The 27,856-nt window shown below is 34.9% G+C and overlaps 1 protein-coding gene across 1 annotated transcript; it reads left to right on the plus strand.

The window, feature by feature from the left end:
• The first annotated feature begins 494 nt into the window (after positions 1 to 494).
• LOC128988646 (NADP-dependent malic enzyme-like) lies at positions 495 to 27,231 on the plus strand. The gene is made up of 15 exons (XM_054410129.1): positions 495 to 578; positions 2,682 to 2,727; positions 3,901 to 3,938; positions 7,292 to 7,372; positions 10,429 to 10,610; positions 11,328 to 11,411; positions 12,197 to 12,377; positions 13,587 to 13,718; positions 14,274 to 14,456; positions 16,715 to 16,841; positions 16,958 to 17,059; positions 18,549 to 18,691; positions 25,534 to 25,707; positions 26,323 to 26,449; positions 26,971 to 27,231. The coding sequence occupies exons 1-15, from the start codon at positions 537 to 539 to the stop codon at positions 27,042 to 27,044; spliced, it is 1,716 nt and encodes a 571-aa protein (XP_054266104.1). The 5' UTR covers positions 495 to 536; the 3' UTR covers positions 27,045 to 27,231.
• The last annotated feature ends 625 nt before the right edge of the window (positions 27,232 to 27,856 follow it).

The following is a 27,856-nucleotide window of genomic DNA, read 5'->3' on the forward strand; positions in this document are numbered from 1 at the left end:
CGCCATTGGGTTTTGTAATGGAAGATCAAACAAACACACAACGTTTCTTATTTATAATATTATAGTATGATTTTAAATCTATCTTTTATGTTTTTCGATATGGGTTTTACGTTGGTATTCTTTTACGTTTCTTGTGGGGTAAGTAGCATTTTACTATCTTAAGTTGCCATTTTATTATAACTAGTAATATTAACTGATCAATAGATACACAAAATTTACGGTACTTATAAAAGTGTTTAAATTGTTTTGTGTTATTTTTTAACATACACATGATTATTGTAAACCCAATACAGTCAGGGTTATAAACCGTATTCTCAAGTTACTTTGAAATAAAATGATAAAGATTAAGTCCTTAAAACAACGAACTCTTTTCGTTCATTTTTACAGTTCAACTTGATTTTAACTAAACTGAACATGGTTAGTTATAGGACGAGTGTTGGAGATAATAGGTGTTCTGCTGTTGACACACTGGTATTATGTAACAAAGCATTTAACATTGGACGAGCAGTTCAGTAGTGAATAGGTATTATTGAACCATGCTCCGATTTGAAATTTTTATCTTCACTTTCATATGTCAGGTAATAAATTATTTGAATCAAATTTCCTTGGCATCCTAAGGCATTAAACTAAATTCTAAAAAGCATAGCATACAAATTCATATTTAGACATTAATTCTATTATATATATAAGAATACTTTGATGCAAGTCTGTCCAAAATCCGCAAAATTCTGAATAATACACTGTTAACAATGATACACTAATACTGTGTGTGTAATAATACTGTTGAATAACTGTGCCTTCATTTTATAAGACATTTTTTACGAGCAGTTTATATTCTGGGTAAATGTTTTAACAATAGCTATTGGTGTTCGTTATTACAGTACAAAGATACTTGGACTAATTGATGCATGTATCTGTTCGTCTATCGACAAGGCTGCGGGGTTTTCTATTTAGATTTGATATTGTTCCCTCCTCGTAAACTTAGGTTTAACACCTAACATTTTAGGAGTATGAGTAACAATTGTTAATTAAGTTTTACTCATTCTCATCTCATTAAAGCCCATCGGCTTTAGCGTTTTTAAAGAATTTCAAGTATGAAAGTTACAAAATGCCGAGTAGTTTAAAGGTAATATGGTCCATCAATAACTTTTATTTTCACAGAATAGAAAACAAAATTTTGTATTTTAATATATGAGCATGTCTTTAAAATGTCTACCTTTATTTTTTGTGTTTTTTATTCAGAGAACTAAGACTAGTCACAAATTTATGGGAAGCTATTTGATTTATTTATAGTATTTTAGGAGTATTTGTTATTTTGAAAATGAAAAAGTATAGCCAGACTGACTCTCTCACTTTTTTCTTAATTTACTCTATTACAAATATCAGGTTCTAAATAGTCTTAATCCCTCCCAACCAACCCCTATATATTAGTTGGATACAAAATTTTGTGATTATTTTGTAGGGAAATAAATAATTACTCACATTCAAGCAATAAAGGAAATTGTTGCTAAAGTGTAAAAAGTACCTCGACCAGGATTGCGTTAATGGATGTTTGACTATTTATTAAACTGTATCATATTTATACATGCAATCACTATATTATATTATAGTATTCATCGATTTACCTAAACTGATTAAATCATCAACTAAGTTGTTATGGATTGACTCTCCTAAAAAACTAAACTCTGCACACCTTTAAGACATAAAGTGGCATAAAAGGTTTGCACGACACCGCTATTGAGGTGTTTTGGGAGCAGCTCAATAATTTCGAAACAAACACCTATAGAGTGACATTAAATTCAAATGGTATATATCTAAAGAAGCGTAGAACAGAACTAATTTTTCAAACCTATTGTAAATGGTGATAGTTTTAAATATATATCAGCTTAAGAGATTTCAATTTAAAGTAAGCATCGAAAAAAGTCAGTTTTACACTTATACCTAAAATACAGTTTTGCTATCGCAGGATTACCTAGGATCCCAAATGGGAGATTTTTTTAGCAGGTCAATAATCCTAAATGTAAGATCCATCGACACATTTTATAGTTCTTTATAAAAGAAGAATATCAGTCAAAGCCAGAAATCTCTGTTATAACCCATTACACAACGGTAGTCTATTTGAGTTTTAGTCAGCCTAAAAGAATCAATTTCTAACGAGGTTTTGAAACTGCTATGCTTTTTCTAATAGCCATTAAGTCATACTGAGTAGAAGTAGGTGTATCTATTTATCACTAATATTCCTTATAATTCTTTTTTTCGATGGAGCATTACTTGTATTTTTTATTTTTCTAAAAAAACTACGGAAATTGGGTCCCAGGAAAAATGTTACACCGATCAATAAGTGATATATTATGTCATATAAAAAGGTGCAGAGTTTAGTTGTTAAGATGAAACCCATAAACAAGTTAAGATGTATTTATACTTTTTTCTAACCCTGTATATCAATAGTGCTATGGAAAACTTGGTAAAATATAACTCAATAACTTAGGCTATTATGGATTATGGGGATGTATTGACAAAGGTAAAATAAGTACATATAAATAAATAAATATTTATGTGTTAATACTTTTGTTAATTGTTACCTTCCAATAAATAGGGACTATCAAATTTTCCTTATTTTTTATTGAAACTTTAGTCCACTTATAACTATTTATAATATTAACAGTTGGATTTTATTTTAGATTCTCATCATCACAGAATGTGCTCCAGAGGTTACAACGCCGACAGGTCTGAAATCTTTTATAGAACAGCAAAACACCTAAAGATATTATAGCTATTTAATAATGACACACTTCATGAAGTCAGTTTTTTATTTAATCCGTGGCCTTGTTTCATTTAGCATTTAAAAACTTCTATTTCATGTGTTAAGTTTATCTTTACGTGAAAGAACCTATACCATGTTTTATGGAAGTTTACCAATCACTTATTTAGATTTATAAACCTAGGTATATGTTCTAAAATTAAAAAATAACGAGGTGTTGGCCCGTCCTACGTACAGGAATCGAGTGGTCAATTACAACTGAATATAATTTATATTAGAATAGTTAGTTTACACGCATAAAGAGACATTGTGGCAGTTTAAATAGGGAAAATCATCTTGTAAACAAACTTCACGTCACCACCTATTTCTTTCATCCGATTATAGTTTGTAAGGTCAGATTTTTATACATTTACGTAGAATCTTCCAAAGAGTTGACTGTGTAAAAAAAGCCCTTTGCTGCATTTGATAGATAATTCCTTTGGACTACGGATAAAACTTTCCCTCGCCTGCTCTGCAGCTTCATTTAATTTAATTGCTTTTCATTTAATTGCTCAATGACGGCCTTCTAGTCAATTTATTCACTAATGCAGCGATTTCTCTTAAAAATCACGTTCACTTGCAAATATAGTGGTTACTAGAGGATTATCATTAAACCCATTTCTATAGTGTTGTTGCACACTAACAACAGATTGATTAATGTAATAATCCAACAGGCAAAAAGCTTGTCTTCAAATTCGGCCATTACACTTACAACAATTGACTTCACAATGCACCCAAACTTTGACTAACTAAATGAAAATTTGAGTTTTTCTTGCCTATTGGTAGCAACTAAAATTGTCTTACAACCAAATAACTAAATAATAGTTACAATCATAATCAGGAAGATAATTTGTAATAACTCGGTTTATATGATTATTTATAATTCAGAGTTTGTTGGTATTATTCAGGTTTAGTTCTGGTGTAAGTTAATAATATACAAATCAATTTCAACCTTTGAAACATGCTTCAAAGAATTCGCAAAAATATCGAATTGCGTTCATATTTTAAATTGGCATTTTGAATCAAACGTTTTAACTCTCATTTCATAGTATAATTATTCTTTGTCGTATTGAGAAAATGAGCTAATATTTCTTTTTCAGGATGCGAGCAGTTCAAGAATAATCTGCAACTTGTTGTGGTAAGAATACGTCACTGACGATTCCATGAGACAGGAAAATTATTTCTATAAGATTAAAATGGCTTATCAAAGTACAATAGCATTAATCGTTTCTTAACAATACGCTGCGTTTTTAAAATCGACCATTTTGCCGAAACTCAAATACTACTCAATGGCTTCAAATTGAAAACCTGAAAACGCTTTTAAAGACGCCTGAAAAAGATTTTACAATAGAATGAGAAATATACCTGTAATTAATTAGCAAACTGTGTTCTGTAATGGAATATATATATATATATATATTGAATATTATTAGACATTTCATCCCCATATTAAAGTTTTTGCATGTATTTTCATCAATATCTTCGTAGTTGACGTGATCCCCGACAGAGTGTGCTGATGTTTATAACTGATTTCTGTCGAATGCACGAACAAATCGTACCCAATCATTCTGATGGAACTACTTGCTGTGAGCTATAGCAACTGTTTTGACCGATCAACTAAGACAAATGACAAAATAATTTATAAATAAAAAACCTTTTTAAAACAAAACGTTTTTAAACGCACTAAAAAGTATGAAATAATTTATGAATATGTGGAGAGTATAAATACTTTTAAGATTTAAAACAAAAAACGTGGGGTGCATGCAATAGATAATTTACAATTGTCAATTACATTCACCTGTTGAACTAATGTATTATTATCAACTGCATGCACCCCACGTTTTTTGTTTTAAATCTTAAAAGTATTTATACTCTCCACATATTCATAAATTATTTCATACTTTTTAGTGCGTTTAAAAACGTTTTGTTTTAAAAAGGTTTTTTATTTATAAATTATTTTCTATTTTTTAGTTTTTAATGTGTGTGGATGTTAAATCTATTTCAAGCGTCTATAACAGATTAAGACAGAGGCACGTGGGAAATCTAAGGTTTATTTGAGTTTCTTTTCATAGAATTATGTATTAGATTGAATGTATGGCCTACCTACTAACTATAAATATATCAATCTATTTAATTTATTGTTTACTTTATAGAATCTTACTAATATTACAATTGACATTATTAACAAACACCTTTATATATGCAATCAGATTGTTTATCTTTATTTTGAAGCTTTTGTTTGTATAAAGAATCTCTTGGGAGCATAACCTGTACCTCTTAACCTCTGCTCTTGGAACTGTCAAATTTAAGTATTTACAGCTGACTTAAATTAATTTATATATTTACATTCTTTAAAAATGTAAACATGGAAAATTTGGAAGCCCATGGGGCGTAACCCAAGGGTAATATGAAAATTAAATGATATAATGTTGCATTGTCATCCATTTGTGAGCTATTTTTCAAATTTCAAGTCTCTAGCTCATTAGGAACTTCGTTTATAATTGATATCAAAATTTGTAGGAAAGCGAGCTAATAAAAACAAGCCCATGGGGCGTAGCCCAAGGGAAATATTAAAATTAGATATAATATAATAATATATGTAATATATTATAGTAATATGATATAATATTGCATTGTCATCCATTTGTGAGCTATGTTTCAAGTTTCAAGTCTCTAGCTCATCGGGAAGTATCAAAATTTGCAAGAAAGCGAGTTAATAAAAACAAGCCCATGGGGCGTAGCCCAAGGGAAATATGAAAATTAAATGGTATAATATTGCATTGTCTTCCATTTGTGAGCTATATTTCAAGTTTCAAGTCTCTAGCTCATCGGGAAGTTAGTATAAAATTGATTGCAAAATTTGTACCGGACAAGAAAGCGAGCTAATAAAAACGTTTTAAAAAATGAGGTATAAGTAGAATTTTAGTGACTGACGCACCCAACTAGGTTCTTAAATAGTTTGCGACGGCTGGTCCATTTACATTGTATGTCTACTTCAGTATCCAATAGTGAATGGTAGTATCATTACAATTCGACACACAAGAAGATATACCACGTATGGACCAGATCTTAACAGTTGTATTTTGTAAAGAGAACATAATTTTAATTAGCCTCTTATCAAAATTACTACAATGCAAGTTAGTTTTTTATTATTTAGTTGTTTAATATGATAGTGGGATATAAAATGCAATATTATACCCCTATGATAATTAGTATAGTTGTAAAGTTGCTGTATAAAAACGACTCTCTATCAGGGGCTGGACCATTTTAAATTCTAAACCCAACTATAGGCATTGGCTTTGAGATAGCACCTTTTGTACGTCATTTCACAAGGAAATGAGTCACTTTACAATTCGAGCTACTGAAAAACTAAATTTTTTCTTCCATTTTTTATGTTTTAAGAGTTTATGTAATAAAATAAACTATATAGTTTACAATAGGTTTACCTTTTAGTTAGACGTGATTTATTTGTTTGTGTTAACAACAGAAATAACTTATTAGCAACACCACACTCTGTCGTAGGCTTCATACAATTACAATACCTTGAATCCTAAAACTAGCTAAACCTTTACGTGGGAATGGAATATCTAGTTCTACCGATTGCCAAAGCTGCAACTTTACATTGGGATGGCTTTTTACTTGCTGTATCGTATCTATGGTCGAGAGCAATACCCCGCCACAGCAAACCTACCACCCAAGCGAATTTCCGTTTGTTTGAATTGATTTTCAATTCAAACATTAAGTTTAACTAATACCTAGGTTTGTTGCCACAATGAAACTAATAAAGTGTGTTTTTAGTAAAATATTAATAGCTTAGTGTAAAATAGATAAATTTGCCAGGTTTGATCAAAATATGTCCATAAACAAGCAAACTACAACATTTTACAGTAATCTCCATAAAAATAACATGGGAATTTTAAAATTAAATTTGTTTTATCCATAAACAAGCAAACTACAACATTTTAGAATATTCTCTATAAAAATAACATGGGAATTTTAAATTAAAACTTTTTTTATTGTCTCCGTTACCAATAATTGTACAAAAACAATTTGATATACTAGAGTATTTGTTTTTTAAGCTCATTAAAAAGGTCTGGAGAGAAATTGGGATATTTCGTGTTTTGAGGGTCAAAAAATGAGAAATACCAATTTTTACCCCATAAAACCCCCCGTAAAACCCCATTCCCATGGTCCGATTATGCTGGTTCGCGAACTCATTGAAGTTTATCCTGCCTTACACCTTTAAACCAAATTTCATCAAAATCTGACGAAACTCAAGTTATCGCGTTCACGGACACACACGCACACACATACATATATAAATCTATATATATATATTTGAACGAATGGTTTTTTTGCCTCTGGGGACATCAAAATGAAAAAGTAAATTGGTCCCAGGCCTAGGTCTTACCATGCTACCTACGGTAATAGCTACTTCCCTATAGGGAAATTCGCTAAAAGTAACCTTACATTGGAATTTCTATATTGCAGGACAGACTAACTACAGGCGCTGGAGTTGTAAATGGAATCCAGGAAAAATTAGAACAATACATATTTCTACGATGTTTACAGGTTAGTCTTAAATAAATTGTTTGTCGTTTTTAGCCTATTGAACGATAGCTTTACATACAAGAGACCTTGTCGATATTAATACTCTGTATTTGATGATCAATTAGGCCCTTATTAATATATATATGTAATAATAACTTGTATCGGTATACTTTTTATGTTTCCAATCTACCAAAACATGAATCTGTCAGCCTCATACAAACGAAGTTCCTATTTCGCTCAACAGGATCACTATCAGGAATCATAATAATATAATATAATATAAATCACCATACTATAATGACAAATTAGTATACTACGTGATAAGGCTAGGAAGTAGAGTGTTACAGTACTAGAGAATCCCTAGCCTATGAAATAATATGTAACTATAAAAAAACTTGTGTGTGATTATAATTTGATTGTTCCATTCCGGTGATTTCAATTTATGACATGACACTCAAAGCCACAATTTTAAATATTATTGCAAAAAACAAAAACTGTTGGTAAATTTGTAAAAATACAAATAGCCTAGTCTCAAATTAAAGAATTTTTATTTTGTAACGATTTACACTGTTGTACATATATTGTTATACATTATTTATACTGTTGGCTATAATTTTTTTTTTATTTATTTAATGTACTTTTATAGTGAAACAAATTTGTTCCCTGTGTAACTTATCTTGTGGGATTTTAATCGAAATGAATTAGAATCCAGTTGTCAAGAAGGCAAAACTGAGCTTCTTCTATTAAAAACGTACTTTTGATACATTTAATACTGGTTTTTAATACAATTTTACCATGGAAAAAATGTTACAGCTAAATGTTACACCTAGGGAGTTTTTAGTTACGTAACGCATCTGTTTAATCACAGCCACCTCTGTATTAGAGGTGGCTGTGGTTTAATACAACTGTTTTTGCTGCAGTATGACGCAATAGTATATTTTATCACTCGGGCCTAAAGTGACTCTTTTCGACCAGAGGTCAAGTTTTACGATCGAGGCGAAGCCGAGGTCGGAAAATGATCTAGGGTTGAAAATACACTTTTTGCCCCTGTGATGAACTATATTTTTCGTCATATTGCACCATTATTTGAACAAACTATGTAACAAAACTAAATAGTTTTCATTTAATGTAACCTCAAAAAACTACTTCTAACTTGTATTCAATTGAATTTGATAATGGAAACGCGCAGCTGTTTAGTAAGTGATCAACAGTCTTGTCAATTGTGTTACTGTACATTATAAAAAACTATTTAGTACAATAAGGCAACAATAAACTACAATCTATTAAACAATCGATTCGTAGTTTCGTTACAAGCAATTTTTACAAACTAAATTTACAACTGATTTGACACAGCTGATTTTCTTTCCTTAGGGGCCAAAAGGTGCGTTTTCCTCCAACTTCAGTAACCGCGCTGCGTGCTACGCGATTAATCTAAAGAACGCAGCGTGGACAGGAACAGCGTGATTAAAATTTTACGCTGCGCAAAAGTGTTTTCCTAGAAATCCGGCAATGCGTTGCGTAACATCAGATTCGCGGTTTCCACAGTAGCGTTCTGCTACGGATCTCAGAAAGAAGAGTCTCATACATAAATAAATGATAAATAAATGTGGTGACTCATACATTGGGGTATGTGAAGTTGGCCTATCAAAAAAAAACCTACCCACAATTATTAATTCCATTTGTTAGTTCCGTGTTAGTTCTTCATAGTTCCGTTAAAATTTGCATTTGTTAGTTAGTTCGTTCGTTAGACGGAATTATTGGGAACTAACTTGTAACTAACTATTGACACTGTTTGAAACCCAATTTAGGGCATGGATATGCTGGCGTAAAGTTAGCCCGCCCCAAGGCCACACACGTGGATTGTGCCGGTTACATAGTGTAACATGTTAACTAAAAAAAATTAAACTAAAATAAAAAAATATTAAATTAGGGCCTAAGTTAAATTGAAATTTTTTGATATGATGTTTAGTTTAAGTATTTAATGTATTAAATTAAAGAAACGTCCTAGGTACAACACTTTAAAAATGTATTTACACTTATACTGTTTTCAAGACTTTAAATATACATGAAATTGGTAAAAGTTTATCGATTTCGAATGGTCACACCAAATGATCACACAGTCAATTAATAAACTGTCATCATCAACAGTGAACTTGGTAACATCACTACAACTTATCGTTTTCTCCATATTTCCAATGTAAACAATGGCCCAGTTCGGCAGCGTGGTTCACAACTGACTGCTCTCGAGGCAGTGGTCCCAATCACGCTGCGCGCTGCGCACTGCGCAGTTGGCAGTTAGTCGCGCACCGCGCCGCTAGGAAAACAGTCACATTCGTTTAAAAGGGATCGGTGGTTCTGGCAACCACGGAGCACGAAGCACGCAGCGTAACAGGCTTAATCGCGTCGCTAGGAAAACGCCGCTAAACACGATATTTACCCCCTTGAGTAAAAATGCCACTTTAGACCCGTAACGCATGCATTAAAAATTGCTGTTTTTGCTGCAGTATGACGATACATTATATGTTTGCATTGTACAACCTGAGTTACAAACAGAATATCAAAGAACACTTTGTGAATCATCCCGCAAAGGCATTGTGAGTATTTTTCCATGGAGAGAAGAGAACAGAAAGATATTTAGTGGTCAACCTACAGTAAAAGAAACCTGCAAAGCCAACTACTCATTGAAACCCCTCTAACCCCTCTTCTACTCCGTATAACACAGATGTGTTAAATGTTTGTCACAGGTCTCCAGTTCAGGTCAACACGTATCCTAAGCCTTCAGAACACGCAGGGTTTGGTGCCAGTGTCCAGTATATGGTCCAGGTGCTAGGTAATAGCTAGGACCATACTGGTTTATATCGAACCTTAGTTGTGGATAATACGTTGGAAATACTTGATGTTGAGCCTCCACGAGGGGGTCTACCCCTTGTAGTGGGAGATTTCTTTTACATTTAAGGCTAGGTATATATACTATGATTGTCATAAGTACAGTTCAGGGGACCATGGTGAACTCGTAGCTGGAAAATTTTCCAAATGATTTCGCTTTGTGTACAATTTATTCTTTATTTTATTTTTAGAACACCAATCAGGATGTATTCTACCGCAACCTGGTCAAAGACCTGGAGGCTCTGCTTCCCGTAGTGTACACCCCCGTGGTGGGTTTGGCCTGTCAGAAGTACGGACTTGTACCTTGGCAGCAGAATGGGCTGTTCATATCCATCAATGACAAGGGAAACGTGGAACAGAAACTGAGAAGCGTGTGGGTAAAATAAGAGAGAGAAAAGTAACTAAAGTTACGTTTAAAATATTTGTGTGCTTGGTGAAAATACTTTGGTATGAAACCAACCCTAGAAGATAGGTTGGTTATTGCTTTCATTAACTAGGTAGTTTTTGTCTTAAAATTTTTTTATTTGGGGCAACGCTGCTTTTCTGTGTGTGACTAGGAGTTGATTGTCCATAAAATTAGAACAAAAGAGTTAAAGGGGAGAAGAGTTGTTGGGCTAAGAATATAACGAATAATCTGACTGAAATTCTTTAGAGGCTAAACCCAGAAGACGAAATTTAAAAAAATCACTTATAAGAACAGGAGTTTATCAACTACGTTTTATTGAAAATCATATGACATATCTCCTTTTACTGTACTTACTACTTACTTAATACCTCAAGAATATTCGCCGCAAAAAGGGCTCCCTTTACGTTTACAGTTATCACCTTCTCTGATGCCCAAGGTGAGCCAAACTGTCCTGTGTGGCCCCAGGACCAACGTGGCCTGAAACGATGTTACGGCAAGGCTAAATAAATATTCTAGATCAAACCCAGCACTTTAAAATGTATATCATATTGTTTTTTAAAGACGTTTTCATCCACGGTTTCCCTAGTGTTTGTAAAACGACAGCATATTCTATTTAAACTTTTGTTAGTGAATTTAAACACCAATACCAAGTTTAATTCTTTGTTATGTTTTCTTTCTTTCTAGTTTACAACAAACAGGTCCGGTATGGCGAAAACTGGGAAGCTCAGTTGTTAATACAGCCGCAAGATTCGTCCCATTCTATAAAAGGTAGTTTGCATTGTTACTTCAGGCTGAAAAATGCACAATTTCATTGACAAAATTGCTGTATTGTGATTTAAATTTGAAACTCTTCAGTAAAATCCTATACTAAACCTTCTAATGTTAAAAGTCAATTACTTTTAAGTAAAACATTGCACACTGTTTTAATCAATCACCAAATTATAAGGTAACGTACCAAAAAATTAATTTTCACCACACTATGATGTTTTTAGCTGTTTTATATACCCCATATCGATGACCTCAATTAGACACAATTTAAAAATCTAAAGTAAGATCTCGGTTGTAGTCCGAGATATTGTCTATGCCTATTTTGAATACTAGGCATAGGATTGGTGGCTGAAATTTACGTTTTGCTAGCCATGACAGCTGTCATCGTAATTTGGGTACCGAGCAGGTTTTTACGTCCCTAGGGCCGCAAAATCAGCCGCCCGCTTAACTTTATTAAAACATGAATGTAATTAAATACACAATCAGTATCCATAGCATTGCAATATAATTGTTTTATGTCACCGCTGCCTAGCAACTATTTATTATTATTTTTGCTAATTCCTCAAAATATTCCTTCACATAACCTTAAATTTGTAGTTGTGTTGACTATCAGTGTGCATTATTATTGTCGTGAATAGTGATAATAGGGTATAGTGTGGTGAAAAATAGGGTTCGTGCAACGGACCGAAATGGTTTCGCAGCTCTCGATCGTTTTAAGTTGTCGACTTCGTCTCTTTGCAACAAACTGTTATCAAAGAAAACCAAACAATTTTTTTATATTTTAGGCAGAAAACAGAAGTAAAAGCAATTGTAGTTACGGATGGAGAACGTATTCTAGGACTGGGTGATCTTGGCGCCAACGGTATGGGTATACCTGTCGGCAAACTGGCCTTGTATACAGCAATAGGAGGAGTGCATCCTAGATATTGTCTACCTGTCACTCTAGATGTGGGGACCAACAACGAGGTAACTATCCTAGATATCCTGTAGACAAAGTAACTTGTATACAGCAATAGGAGGAGTCAATCCGAGATATTGTCTGCCTGTTACTCTAGATGTGGGGACCAACAACCAGGTAGCTATGCTAGATATCCTGTAGACAAAGTAAATTGTATACAGCAATAGGAGGAGTGAATCCGAGATATTGTCTACCTGTCACTCTAGATGTGGGGACCAACAACCAGGTAACAATCCTAGATATCCTGTAGACAAAGTAACTTGTATATAGCAATAGGAGGAGTGAACCCGAGATATTGTCTACCTGTCACTCTAGATGTGGGGACCAACAACCAGGTAACTATCCTAGATATCCTGTAGACAAAGTACCTTTTACATGGCAATAGGAGGAGTGAATCCGAGATATTGTCTAACTGTCACTCTAGGTGTGGGGACCAACAACGAGGTAACTATCCTAGATATCCTGTAGACAAAGTAACTTGTATACAGCAATAGGAGGAGTCAATCCGAGATATTGTCTGCCTGTTACTCTAGATGTGGGGACCAACAACCAGGTAGCTATGCTAGATATCCTGTAGACAAAGTAACTTGTATACAGCAATAGGAGGAGTCAATCCGAGATATTGTCTACCCGTCACTCTAGATTTGGTTACCTACAACTAGGTAACTACCCTAGATATCCTGTAGGCAAAGTACCTTTTACATGGCAATAGGAGGGGCGAATCCTAGAGTGAATCCATGAGTCACTCTAAATGTGGGAACCATCAACCAGGATACAAGTCTTTGTAACCAGGACTTAGGAAACCTACGATATTGTACATGATTGTTTTTTATTCGGCTATGTCTTCCTGATGTGTTGTTATTATTTTAATGTGTTCATATAATAATGTTATGATGTATTATCATTGACTTTTGGATACCAAAGTATACATCTAAATGGAATAGCCGTCATCATTTTTTTTTAATAAAAAATAACATAGCTCTCTTAGCCAGTCACATATTGAACTTGTATCTAAAATTCAATTTCTACATTATTTTTGTAACTGAAACAGTTAAAGGAGCATAAAAGATTATGTATCTTACGATATGTTGTGCTATCAGTTTGAGTTGTTACAACATTATTTAATAGATCTCAGTAATTTACATCAGCGCCCTAACCACTTGTATGTAACTTGCAAGTAAGTTCTCCTTGATCTTCACTGAGTTACATTTCCTCAGGAACTCCTGAAGCCAGACTCCCCGTACGTTGGATTGAGACAAAAACGAGGAGACCCGAATGAATACAAAGAGTTGGTCGACGAATTCATGAAAGCAGTGGTCAACGTTTACGGAAGGAATACACTGATACAAGTAAATATGCATCTCTAATTTGGTCGTAGATATTTAACTGTCTAACGGATTATCAAAAAGATTACGCGGCTATTGTAGGTTAAATGAGAAATATTTTACCTAGGTTTCCACATTATTATATGTTATATTAATTTAGAGCGATGTTTTCTTTTTGCCAAGAGCATTGGGAATTTATGTATGCGACAATTGATCTTTCGTCGCTGTGTTTCGTGCGAGAAATTTTAAAATGTTAATTAAAGAGCTCAAAATACTTATATTACGTGAATTAAGGTACGGAATGAAACTTTACATACTTTTTTAGGTTTGTTCATTTTACAAACTCGCTGTGTCTCTAAGGACATGAAAATCAATGAGAAGTCTCGGTTGTAGATTGCTGGTTTCACCTCTTCATCGTACTTATTTACTAAATTATGCATTTTATATTTATTTTCATAACATTTGCAGCTGATTGAATACTAAACTTGGGTTTATAATATGTAACTGGTGAGTTAAAACACATAGCAAGTATTTTTATACCAAATTGTAATCAATGTAAGATGTATCTTGTATGTCTAGTTTGAAGACTTTGCGAATGAAAATGCCTTCAACTTCCTGACCAAATACAGAGACCAATACACAATGTTCAATGATGATATTCAAGGAACTGCAGCTGTTACTGTGGCTGGCATTTTGGCAGCTGTAAGATTTATGGACAAAAAACTAGAAGATTTCAAGGTGCTTTTTGTAGGTGCTGGAGAGGTAGGTCACTTAGAATGGAATTAATATTAGAAATTGCATTCTGTACCCTTTTTAATTCCAAAGCACGTACCAAACAACTACCTGCTTACTTCTAATACTATCTGCTTTCTTGGAAAACCTAATTGTATAATTGGTTTATGGTTGGAATCTTAGTTCTCAAGCTTAATTAGTTTACGCAACGATCCCGTAAAGATATTGTTAACGACACGAGTAGAATTGATGAACACCTTAAGAACTTCTACGAGTGTCGTTAAGACTATTTACATGACTTGCGTATACTACTTTACCTACGACAGTTTTTAATTACTAACAATCACTACTCATAACTTCAAGAGGTTATTTTTTCGTTTATAACATCCCATTGCCACTGACAGTGATGCAACGAATCAAAAATCCTTTCGGGCTCCGCCCCAGTGGCTCTGGAGTTTCCCATGTTAACCTTATGAGAAATGGAATTATTGAATCTTAACAGCTGTTAAACAAGTTGGTTCTGTTCTATGATGTTCAATAGCATTAAAGTTACAAGGATTACCAACAGGGTGCAGCACTATTATTTCTTTTACATTTATGACAACAGCTAATTTGCAACCAAAAGGTGAGTGAGCGCAGCGAACGAACTTCAACCTGGAGGCGAGTTAGCGTAGCGAACGAGCTAACCTGAAGGCAAGTGAGCGCAGCGAACGAGCTCCAACCTAAAGGTGAGTGAGCGTAGCGAACGAGCTCCAACCTAAAGGCGAGTGAGCGTAGCGAACAAACTTCAACCAGGACATGATTGAGCCATGCGAACGAGATAATCTTAAAAAATTAAGAAGTTAAACGGGGCAAAGCCCGCGGGTTACAGCTAGTATTAAATAATTGGTCTAAGCAGCTGATTAGTTTACGTTTGAAACATTACAATTTTACTTCTTTTCCCTTAATCCTTGACCCTCGTTGGTCCATACTCGTGTTGTAAAACAACAGTGCTGTTAGGTACAGTTCGGCCAAAACTTCTGAGTCGCTACTAGCCTAATTAAAACATAGGGGACCTGTTATTGCCAGTGCTGGGGGTAGAGGTTAGTGAGTAGGACGCAAATGTTTTCACAAAAGTACCCCCGCCAACCCATTCGCCTAGACCCGACCAGATCTGGTCACGGACACAGAAACTTTGGCCAAACTGTAAGTAAGCAATGCTGTTATGTAAATAATTTCAATGAAACGGCTTCTTAAAAAAAAATAAAAAACTGTCGTAATTAAAATCTGTAGTAAATTTATTACTAATTTGTTATTATCAATTGAGATGGGAAAGCGATTGGGCCTATTACAACCAAAATATGAATAAGATATTGGTGTGTAAAGGCGTGAGAAGCCTTGTGTATTTTTATTTCGGGTATCCAGTGACTGCACCAGCACTAGCCCATGTAGCGTAGGGAGTGTCTTCAGGTTAACCTACACACCCTTACACTCCATTGGAATTACTAAAGGCGGGTCTACACGCAAGGATTTCGCGAACGTTTTATCTGCGCAGGTAAAACGTTGCAGTCAAGAGAGGTGGCTATGAGTCAAGTCGTTGCAAAGAAATACGTCCACACAGTACAGGTTTCAGCACCAACTTTTTAGTGCAGTTTTGTGATAACTTTCGGTTTATGTGCACGTAATATGATGGAAGATGTGTTTTGTGGTCGATTTCTGCAGCCATTGTTACAAGAAAGCAAAGAAATAAGTCTGAGAGACGACGGCACCCACCATGGTCAAGACGTTGGTTACTAAACAGACAACCAATTTCATAATAGTTTTTCTTATCACAGTCACTATACTCCTTACTCTTGACCCTCCACAAATTAAGGAAACTTCTGCACAGTTCGATGAATTCAACAATAAAATCACGGAAACATTGTTGAAGATGTGCGATCGTAATTAAAAAACACACTTGTACCTCTGACAGCACGTGAAGACCCCTGCATACTGGGGTTCACGCTGCATACTGGGGTTTTGAGCGTGAAGACGGAGTTGAAACGGATGACAGTGTCCACACGCAACGACTTGTCTGAAAACGTTATCAAAACTATGCTCTCCGCAATAGTTTTATCGCTCCGTCTTCCGTCTCCGCGCAGTTATAGAAAATGCACAGTTTTGCGGTACACACGCAACGATTTACATGCGCAGGTAAAACGTACGGTAAATCCTTGCGTGTTGACTGGCCTTAATGGGAACAAACAACTAACACCAGGCAAGCTGTGTCCTTTAACATATATTGATATTAAATTACTCGTTATATACAGGCTGGTGTTGGGATCGCAAACCTGCTGGTAACCGCCATGGGAGGGGATGCAGATTTGGCTAGGAAGAGAATATACATGAAGAGAAGCAAAAAATTGATTGTTAAAGGAGATGAAAAGAACTACAAAGGTAAGTATTTCCTTCTGTTTTATTACTATTACAATATATAGCTTTTACTACCCAATGTTTGGAGATCAGATGCAATATGAAATATTATTTCAAAACATGTAAACCCTCTTTTGCAGATGATGACGACAGAAGATTGTACTGCCACGTGGACCCGGAGGGAAGAGATATCACCAATTTGGACCAAATAATTAAATGGATAAAGCCAAATATTTTAATTGGTGATGTATTATTTTGCAACATATTTAAAAAAAACATTTCCCAAAAATTGTATATTCACTTATTTAAGTAGCACCTAATTCATGATGTATATTTATTATGATAGTATGCGGTTGCTATTGTGGTAGTATGCTGATAGTGGTAGTAAGTGTGTTAATTAAACTAAAATTTAAAAAATAAAAACATCCATGATGGATTTTCTTTGTAACAGTTGATGCTACTTAATTTTATGTTTTCTTTAATAAAAATTGATTATAACTATATAGCCTACCCTCTTAGAGCGTTATTTTTGTTTCAATTCATTGTTTTATTTTCCCAGGTATATCAATTTTAATAGCCAGGACCATATTTCCCATTACATCGGGTTTATATGTGACGGAAGAAACGTGTAGCGGAATAAACAAAATGTGTAGGCCTAGATAATTCAAATCACATCATCCCTAGAATAATTAGGAATAAATTTGTTTCTCCTCCTATACCATAGTATATATGGAGAAAGTATTGTTTTCGTCAACATTTTTGAGTTTGAGTTATGGGTCAATATATCCGTTTTTGTGTCCCCTGAAAAATTAGGGTCAGTTTCCAAAGTGATGTCTGTCTGTCAGACTGTGTTTGTAGGTTCGGTTTGTACGTACCAAATTTGGCAAATACTTTGGTATGTAGGTACCAAATTTCACTAATCCATGGTATCTCCAGAATTTTTTTTTCTTTTTTTAATTTGTATTTTATTGATTTTCACATTAAAAAACAAAAAATCAAATCTTCTCAAAAATTGCCTGAACAATTTTGATAGAAATTTAGTATCTGAAAGTACAAAAATAGGTCAAAGAACAATTAATTTTAATAATATATTTACACTTATAATTTTTAATCACAAAACGGTAAATAAATAGGATCAAAGATGGTAAGTGGTTACGATGATGATGGGAACCACTTTCCATTTTTTATACGTATTTACCGTCTTGTGAGTAAACAGTATGTTAAGTGTAACTATATTGTTACAAGTGTTATTTGACGTATCTTTGTTCTTTAAGGTTAAATTTAATAACACGTACCATAATGATCAAAACGTCTTTTTTTCATTTAGTATGTTTAAATCCTTTAAATTCTCAACAAAATGGTAAAACCTATTGTTGAATAAATTACTGTTAAAAAATTATCGTAACTTATGTTATTTACCCATTAAAAAATCATAAAATAACGGACAATTGGATTTTTTTTTTAAGCCGGTTGGGATTAAATTTAGTATGTTATGGTCCTTTTAATTCCAAACAAAATAGTGCAAATTTCCTGTAAATATTACGTTAACAAAATTACTGACACTTTTGTGATTTCCCTATAAAATATCATAGCTTCTCCCACCGCTTACCCATGGCATGATAAAGGTTGTTGACAAGCTAATGGGAGAAAGTATTGTCGGATTGCTTATACTGTTTATCATTCTTTTCACTGCAATTTGTTTATATTTAAACTGGTGATGTTCGTTTCTAGGTGTCTCGGGGCAAGGCGGAATCTTCAACAAGGAAGTTCTAGAGGCTATGGCTGAAGTTTCAGACACTCCGATCATCATGCCACTCAGCAACCCTACCTCCCAGTCCGAGTGTACTGCCGAAGAAGCCTACACTCACACCAAGGTGATATACTCACAAAATTTTGTTTAGGTGTGAAGGTGGAATAAGCCAATTCAATAGCTTACCTTAATGTAAGAAGTGAGTTCTTCTAAGACTCATTGCTCATTGTATATATGCATGATTGATAAAAGCTAAACCCCCTAAATACTCGAGTGCAAGCACTTGTATACGTTGTAGCGTTAGCAAAATTATGTAGGATGTAGCGTTAGCAAAATGATGTAGGATGTAGCGTTAGCAAAATGATGTAGGATGTAGCGTTAGCAAAATGATGTAGGATGTAGCGTTAGCAAAATGATGTAGGATGTAGCGTTAGCAAAATGATGTAGGATGTAGAGTTAGCAAAATGATGTAGGATGTAGCGTTAGCAAAATGATGTAGGATGTAGCGTTAGCAAAATGATGTAGGATGTAGCGTTAGCAAAATGGCGGTGATGATCTGATATAGTACTGTGAGACTAATTTAAGCGTGAGTAGTTATGATAGGGGAGGTTTTTATGGGGAATTGAAATGAAATTGAAAATTTTCATTTAGATGTGAGTGTGATGGTATTTGTGATTGGAGAGGTACATGTGAGTGAGATAGTGAATGTTAGTTGAGGGTGGGGGTTTGTTATTGTATGAGAAAGAGAGAATGAAAAAGAAATGGGGGAGGAAGAGAGGGTATTGAAAGATAGATGGAGAGAGAGAGAGAGAGAGAGAGAGAGAGAGAGAGAGAGAGAGAGAGAGAGAGAGAGAGAGAGAGAGAGAGAGAGAGAGAGAGAGAGAGAGAGAATGAAAGAGGGTATTAGGAGATGTATCTTTGAATTTACCTAAGACAGTATTAGAAATTAAAGGTTGATCTTTTGTAAGTGAAGTAGAATCAGTACTAGTAGTGAATACTTGTATTGCAAATGAATCGTTGTCTGTGTATATTAAATTCTGATTCTGCTACCAAATGATTTACAAGAAAGACTGTAAACATATTTCTATTTTAATTAAATTCCTAAATTTCATTCATGCTCATATTTTTAAAATTCGTATTAGGCCCATTTAAAACAATTATATTAATCCGAAGTAAATCAAATATTACAATTTTCTAATACAAAGAGACATGTTGAATGGCACCGACGAGTCTACAAGTATCATATTAAGGTCCCGGGCAATGGACGCACAACCTGACGTCTACAGTGAACTGCTGATCGAAGTGGCAGCCAATCACAGCATTGAGCACCAAAGGGATCATCTATGATTGGACACTGTAGGCGTGGTTAATTAGAATGATGGGAAATCTCAAAAAAAAGGAAGGGACAGGAGGAGCAAGATGGGATCAGTCTGGAAGAAGATTTGCGAGGCTTAGGACGGGGTCGGATCGAGCAGGCCCCAAATTATATCAGGATTGGTAAAATCTGCCACCTGAATACGTCCTAGGCCAAACTACTTCACCTACTCAGCCCACGCCGAGAGAAGAGGTTCCAGGGGGTCGTCATCCACCATCGAGGACCAGGATCAACCACCGAGTCATCTGCCAACGGAGACAAGGGGAGGCCTGGACATCACGAGACGTCACCTCGGGGAATTCATCTACCCTCAAGATCTTCTCCTCGGTATGTCAAAATTCAATTATAATTCCCAGGACAACAAATTTTAGAAGAAAGAAGATAAATTTAAATTATATAAAAAAAGGGCCTAAGTTAAGTAACTACAATTCATTCAATCTAAACCTAACTAAAAATAAAATTGAAAACCTAAATAAATTGATTATATAAAACAAAATAAACAATTATAAATAAATAATTTACTGCTAAACAAAACAACAACAATATAGCCTTAAAGGTTATACCTGTAAAATAATGTATTTAATATAATTAAGTTCTCATTTAGTATTTCGTTTTCAAACGACTATTTTTGATACTTTGCTAAATTGTGAATAGTCTTTGTTTGCAAAGTGTATTAATTTTATAGAATTTCATATTAGGATTGTGTATTAAGTTTTGTGAACTGGACTTTGGCCAAATGGCAAAGATGTAGATTAATAACATTTATGAATATCCATATATTTATATAAAAGGGTTTAATTAATTAAGAACGAGTCATTTTACATTGGTATTATATCTATCACTTTTAATCTTATATGTGTTCAATTCTCTTATCTTGATACTGGGGCCCCAAAAATGTTTAATTCCTTTGGTTAATACGTAATTTGGTTTATTGATCATCATATATATATATATATAATGTGTTTTAAAGGGTTACATACATTAGACTAAATAATTAAATAAAATTTAGTAACTCATACAATGGTGTCAGTTCAATCAGTTCCTGAGTATTCTCACATATACCAAGCGAGTATACTGAGCTTAGTTGTACAGTTGAACCTCTATAAGACGAATTTCAAGGGGTACGGGAAAAATTCGTACTATAGAGGTATTCTTAATAAAGAGGGTCGTTTTATCGAGGTTTAATACTGCTGTTATTCTTCTTATAGAGGTTTCTCCTCGCTCTAAGATAACCTCTATAAAACGAAGATGTCTATGGCCAACCTCTATAATACGAATCATTGTTACTGTTAGATCTACAGTGTACATACTGTAGGCCTACTAAAGTTACTGTACTATTTTTTCAATGCATGATTAGGTAAGAAAAACGTGGTCGTAGCAATAAAAAAAATTGTGTTTATTTATAAATCACTTAAGTATTAAAACAAACAATGAACTGTGAAAAACCATGTACTGTATAATAGATACAGCAAAAACAAATCTGAAGTCAAAATTTAGTACGGTAAAGTATACAGTACTGTACATACAAACTTTGTGGTACAATATTAGAAACTTATACAGTACAGTAACAAATGAATATCGCAATAAGATTGTCTCGCAAAAATAAAAATGTCAAGCGAGAAGCCATACAGTAATGTACACAATAATGAAACAACTGAACAGAATTAAGCCTGATTAATCTGAAAAAAGTCATCAATTTTAGATTGCTTACTTGCATTAATGGCTACCGTATCCAATGTGGAATCCAAATCGACGATGGCTTTCACTACACTTTCACTTAAACCATTTTTCTTTAAGAAAAAACACTTGAGCACATCAATAGCTTCTCTTGCGTCTTTCGTAGACGGTTCCAGTTGATCATTCTCCGTGTCTGCATCCTCCTCGTCATCTTCACCTGCGTCATATTCTTCAAGATTTGAGGGTCGAACAGAATCCAGGATATCCTCATCAGTAAGCTCTCCACATACTGCTACATCATCATCGAAGTCAACAAATTCTTCAAACTCCATTTCTTGAACGCCTAGTGTTTCACTGACTTTGTTCCAGTTTTGATCTGGGCCTACTTCTGCATTTTGGGGTGCTGGAGTTAGAGGTTGGTCATCGTCCTCATCTTCGAGGTCCGTCACACGAAATCCACATTTTTTGAAACAGTTAGACACAGTTTTTTCTGCCGAACAACCTCCTTTCTATAGTTAACTTTGAAATTTTTAATAATTCCCTGGTCAAGTGGTTGGAGCCTTGATGTGGTGTTCGGGGGAAGAAATTGGACTGAGATGTTTGACAAGTTTGGAACAGTTCCGTGTGCACTACAATTGTCAATAAACAGCAGGATATTTTTCTTTTTCTTCTTCATTTCCGTGTTTACAGTTTTCAGCCATGCACTGAACTCATAACCATTCATCCACGCTTTTGAGTTAGCCTTATACAGTGTTGGTAAACTGTTGACATTTTTAAAACATCTAGGTTTTTGTGACTTGCCAATAACTAAAGGCTTGAGCTTATTTTTTCCTGAGGCGTTGACTCCAAGCAACACAGTTAATCGGTCTTTGCTGTGTTTGCCTCCGTTGCAAGGGTCTCCTTTAAACGTCATGGTTTTATCTGGTAGACACTTGAAAAAAAGACCAGTCTCGTCTGCGTTGTATATGTCATCTGGGTGGTAGCCCTGAGTAATGTCAGCAAGTTTTTCTTTCCAATCATCGCATACTGTACTGTCTACAGACGCACTTTCACCACACACATTTTTAAAAACAATATCGTTCCTTTTTTTAAATTTTTCTAGCCATCCATTACTGGCACGAAAATTAGGATGTCCCAATTGTACAGCAAACTGCTGTGCCTTTTCTTGGAGAATAGGGCCTCCGATTGACAAATTTTTATCGCGGCACTGCTTTAACCACTTTAAAGTGGCCTCGTCTACATCCCGAAATTCACCGGTCTTTGCACGTTTGCAAAACTTAGAAAGTCCACTTGCTTCATCGTACTTGTCTCTATTCTTTATGATGGTTGCTAACGTTGTTGGAGGGATGTTAAACTCCTTAGCGATGGCGATTTTCTTCTTCAACGGGTTTTCTTCCACATGCTTCAAAACTGTACGCTTAAACTCTACTGATAGTGCCGTTTTTGACTTTTTCCCTGCCATACTGTACTGTACACTTAAGACTTGCTCTAAAACAAGGGAAAAACCCAGCCGGAAGGTCACTGGACGGTTCACGGGCACGTGCCAAACAATGACTGAGGAAGGAAGAGGGATGGGTGGGGGTTTCATGTTGAGACAAGCTTCTGTTTGTTTTGAAAACTACGTACTATGGAGGTTAAGATTATGAGAAATCCGTCTTATAGAGGTCCCGTTCGTCTTGTAGAGGTTTTGTGCTTAGAATATTCGTTGTATAGAGGTTAATCAGTCCTAGCCCATGTCACAAACAAATTCGTCTTATGGAGGTTTTTAACCTAATTACTACGTTGTACAGAGGTGTTTTTAGCATTGACCTTTATGAAAGTTTCAAGGGGATTAAAAAAAATTCGTCTTATCGAGGAATTCGTTTTACCGAGGTTCGTACTAAGGAGGTTCAACTGTAGTCATTTTGTATTTTTCACATTTAAAGTCAAAGAAAACCCCCAACAGTTTACAAGACGTGTTGCGGACCAGAGGACGGAGATCTTTTACCCAGGCCGGAAGCTTGCATAGCCAGCTTTGATTGATCTTAATACAACTAATTTACTTAACTATCCTTCAAAACTTGTGACCTAGAAAATGACTGTGTGTGGATTGATTTGGTGGTGATTGAACTACTTAAATCAGAAATAACTATGAATTTATTGAGATGAAGTGTGAACACCTACTGGGGAAAACGTGTTTGGCCTGTCATGTTGAAAATGGTCCGAGGCTGAACGTCTCGGACGGTAATTGATTAATTGCTACATAACCAATGTCGGGGCGACCGTTGTAGGTCTCCCCCTTTAGTTTGCTAACTAGCCTGACATTGTTATTTAATTTCTAACATATACAGACTGTCCCAAAAGTCCCGAACCGGTTTAATATTTTCTAAACGACAACAGATAAATCAATAAGATTTTTCACATCAACACCACACTTCAAAATCTACTTTTTAAAGGAGCTATCAATTTTCTGTCATATCATGGGGACGTCCCGCAAGGAGTCAGAAGGAAATCTTTAATAGAAGCATAGGTTGACATGCACATCAAATTAAAGACGTTTACTAGTAGAATACAATTCCGTAAATTCAAGCTCAAAAGAAAGCCTGAGTAAAAAATGGCAGCCGTTCAAAGATTTCTTGAACCTGCCATTTTGAATTTTTTAACGACTGCCATTTTTTACTCAGGTGTTCTTTTGAGCTTGAATTTACGGCATTGTAATCTACTAGTGAAGACCTTTAATTTGATGTGCATATCGACCTATGCTTACGTTAACAATTATTTCCAATTCCTAGGGCTGTGCCCCCAAATGCAAATTAAATGAATCTTTGAACCACTGTCATTCTTGACTGTGTTGTCCGTTTGAGTTTAAATTTGCGGCATTATATTCTGCTAGTAAAGACCTTTAATTTGATGTACATGTCAACCTATGCTTCTTTTTAAGATTTTCTTCTGACTCCTTGACGTCCCCATGATGTGACAGAAAATTGATATTTCCTAAAAAAAAAAAGTAGATTTTAGGTGTGGTGTTGATGTAAAAAATCTTATTGATTTATCTGTTGTCGTTTAGAAAATACTAAACCGGTCCGGGACTTTTGGGACAGTCTGTATAATTAGCCTAGGGACTTAGTCATTTATGTAGGGTTGCAGATGATCAGTTTTTAAAGGCAGCTTCTTGAGAGGTCCGGCGAATAAGTAGGAAGAGAATTAGAAAAGTAGGTGGGGGAAGGCGTTCGCTTGCTCGCGGTGGGCTGACGAGTTCGTCATGCAGCCCTGCCACGCGAAGCGCAGACACTATAAGAAATATAGCGTGCCGCTATGCGTCACAACGTACAAGTGTTTGCACTAGTTGAGTATTCCAGGGGTAATTTCTTGGGTTCTTAATCAATCAATTCATGGAGATGAGTTGTAAATATACTTGGATCAAGAGCTTAGAGACAAGTCTTTGTTTTCTCTGTGGCATCTCCGGTTCTTCTCGATCATGCTCTGATGGGTCGTCATAGACTTAAATAGTGGTATTTTGTCTGATTACCCCTCAATAAAACTCTACCCTTAACCCACTGACACTGACTCAAAATAACTCAATTTAGGTTTTTATAGCACTAAGATATTTGCAATATGAAATAGTTTTCAGTTCAATTATCATAAATTATATAAATTCCTAGAAGAATAGGTTTAACCATCTTAATAGTCAATCTCAATGTTCTATATGACTGGTTTTTAAACTCTAAGTTTAAATTGAATTAACAAATAGTTGACTATTGGAGAAGCTTCCAGGGTAAAGATAAAGTAGTGCAGAGTCATATGGTATAGTACTAGAAATACCATATTTCACTAACCTAAGATGACATGACATGCAGAAAAACACGATTAATGAGTAAAGGACGCACTAAATTTACCTAATACAATATATGATTCTAACACGTCGATCTTCCTAGGGCAAGTGTCTGTTCGCCAGTGGGTCCCCGTTTGTCCCAGTAAAAAATGTTCAAGGTCAAACCCGTCATCCTGGGCAATGCAACAACGCTTACGTCTTCCCTGGGTTGGCGCTGGCCATAACGGCGACTCAAATGAACAAAGTCCCAGAGGATGTCTTTCTGATCGCAGCTAAGGTATGTATGTTGGCTTATAAGTTCTTCTCATTAGTTGCAAGGAAGATTCCCATTAATCATCCTGCTTTTTAACGGAATCGGGTCTTTGATGGATCCCCGAATGCAGCATAAGTGAGAGCACGTAGACTTTTATCTACTCAACTGCTCACCGGACACGGCTGATTTAGGGCCTACCTTCAAGACCTACAAGATTGAGAAGTCAGCGATTCTGGAAGGTCAGTATAGTTACTCCGATTACAATGATGTTCTGCATACCTTTTCCATAGCGTAAGCGCTAGGGAGTTCGTCCATTTGTTGTTGTCCAGTCTCGAATCGTGAAACGCTGTGTATGCATTTTCTATGGTAGTGCTGAAAGTGATGAGAACCGATCTGTCTGATGCACCAGTGCAGCTAAATGACCTGGTAGAACATCGTGGCTGAATGCCATCTCTGGCGTACGAAGACACCCTTTTGAATTATTGCAAACAGCGTTTCGAGAGAGTTCCATTGACTGAACCGATAAGTTTTAATGGCTGAGATTCCCACACACCAGGGTAAAACACACATTTAGACCGTGGCAGTACATAAGGCTTAGACTACGTTAATATTTTTTACTATGTCATTATCTTGTTTCAGACTTTGGCAAACACATGCACGTTTAAGGAGGACTTTGACAAAGGAGGTTTATTTCCACCAATGGAACGAATCAGAGATTGTTCAGTAGAAATCGCTGTGGCAGTAGCTACACATGCTTTTGAAAATAGTAAGTAGTTGGCCTCCATAAATAACTAGCGTTAACGAATTGCCAAATCCTGATGTGTACCTCTCATTGGAAAATGATGTAGACATTTAATACTTATCAACATTGCTTGTTCCGCAATGCTAAAAATAGGTAACAAACGTCATAGCTTTGTCATAGTTTTTTATCAAGTTCAAGTCTATTTACGAGATTCAACAATTCAACTAACAATTTAATTCACTATAATTAGTTTGGTGATTATTTTGATAGAGGATTATTGTAATATTTGTGTGATGATTTATCGATTGATGAAAGGAATTTTGGAAAATTTTACTTTGGTTATACTTTCTTTAGGCTGATTAAAAAAATCATAAAATTATGATACAAAACTGCGTTAATGACTTAAAATTTCAGTATGATTGAATTTTTTATAGTCATAACTACAACGGTAGGGATACCATTTTATGATAAGAATATCATACCATTTTCGAAACAAAAAACCTATACAAAAAATGTGAATTTGTTCAATTGGTTTCCGTTTTCAGAGTTGACTAATCTTCAGATGCCTAAGGACATCCGCAAATTCATCTTAAGCCATCACTACAGTCCTCCTAAGTAGTACCATCACACTAGTGGTTGGATAACAAGACAAGTTGTTATTGTGATTACTATTATTGGTGAATAATAACTAAACTTGATTGCCATTTAAATGGAGCATTATTTTCACATCGATGATTTTTATCGAACTTCCCATATTACTATAGGCCTAAAAATAATATCTAAGCCAAAATAACCACCCGTTCAACCTATATTTATTTATACATAAAATCAAATCAAATCAATCAAATTATCCTTTATTCATTTAAGTACAATTGTACAGGAAAAGAGCCAGATCTTACAAAATAAAATGTTTTACATTGAACTAAAAATAAGACAGAATATTTATTTTATTTGTTCTCCCAAAACTCTTCAAGAGAATAAGGGGCAATTTTAATCAAATACTGTTTCAGACAATTTTTTTACTTTTTTGTATCATTAAAAATGATATCATCAGGCGTGCACGTAAACTCCGTAATCATTATTAAAATGGAATAGTCATCACACACAATAATTTACAAAAATACTTTTAATAAATTAACGGAGTCATAGGTCAGAATAAATCGTGTTTGTACGTGATGTGTGGCCACCACGATGATGATAGCGGCCATTTGTTATAAACATGTGTGTCCGTAAACGCGATAACTTGAGTCCGATTTTGATGAAATTAGCTGAAGCTGTACTTTGTCTTAGCAGTGCATTAGAATAAAACATATATGTTATAGCTGTAAAGGAAATTAACATGTAATCAGTCAAATATCGGTAAATACATTTAGTATTTTGATTTGAATTCCATTCATACCTAAAACAATGGTTAACTCAGAGAAGGTGGAG

Source organism: Macrosteles quadrilineatus, unplaced genomic scaffold (assembly GCF_028750875.1).
Source record: "Macrosteles quadrilineatus isolate MER2022 unplaced genomic scaffold, UCM_ALF_1.0 Scaffold_3__2_contigs__length_128488019, whole genome shotgun sequence".
NCBI lineage: Eukaryota > Metazoa > Arthropoda > Insecta > Hemiptera > Cicadellidae > Macrosteles > Macrosteles quadrilineatus.

Bases quoted from the DNA above. Each gene is read 5' to 3' on its own strand.
- LOC128988646 (XM_054410129.1), top strand. From the start codon at position 537: ATGCTCCGATTTGAAATTTTTATCTTCACTTTCATATGTCAG. The intron at 11,412-12,196 runs GTAGTTTGCATT...TTTATATTTTAG, and splicing joins TTCGTCCCATTCTATAAAAG to GCAGAAAACAGAAGTAAAAG. The intron at 16,842-16,957 runs GTAAGTATTTCC...CCTCTTTTGCAG, and splicing joins AGATGAAAAGAACTACAAAG to ATGATGACGACAGAAGATTG.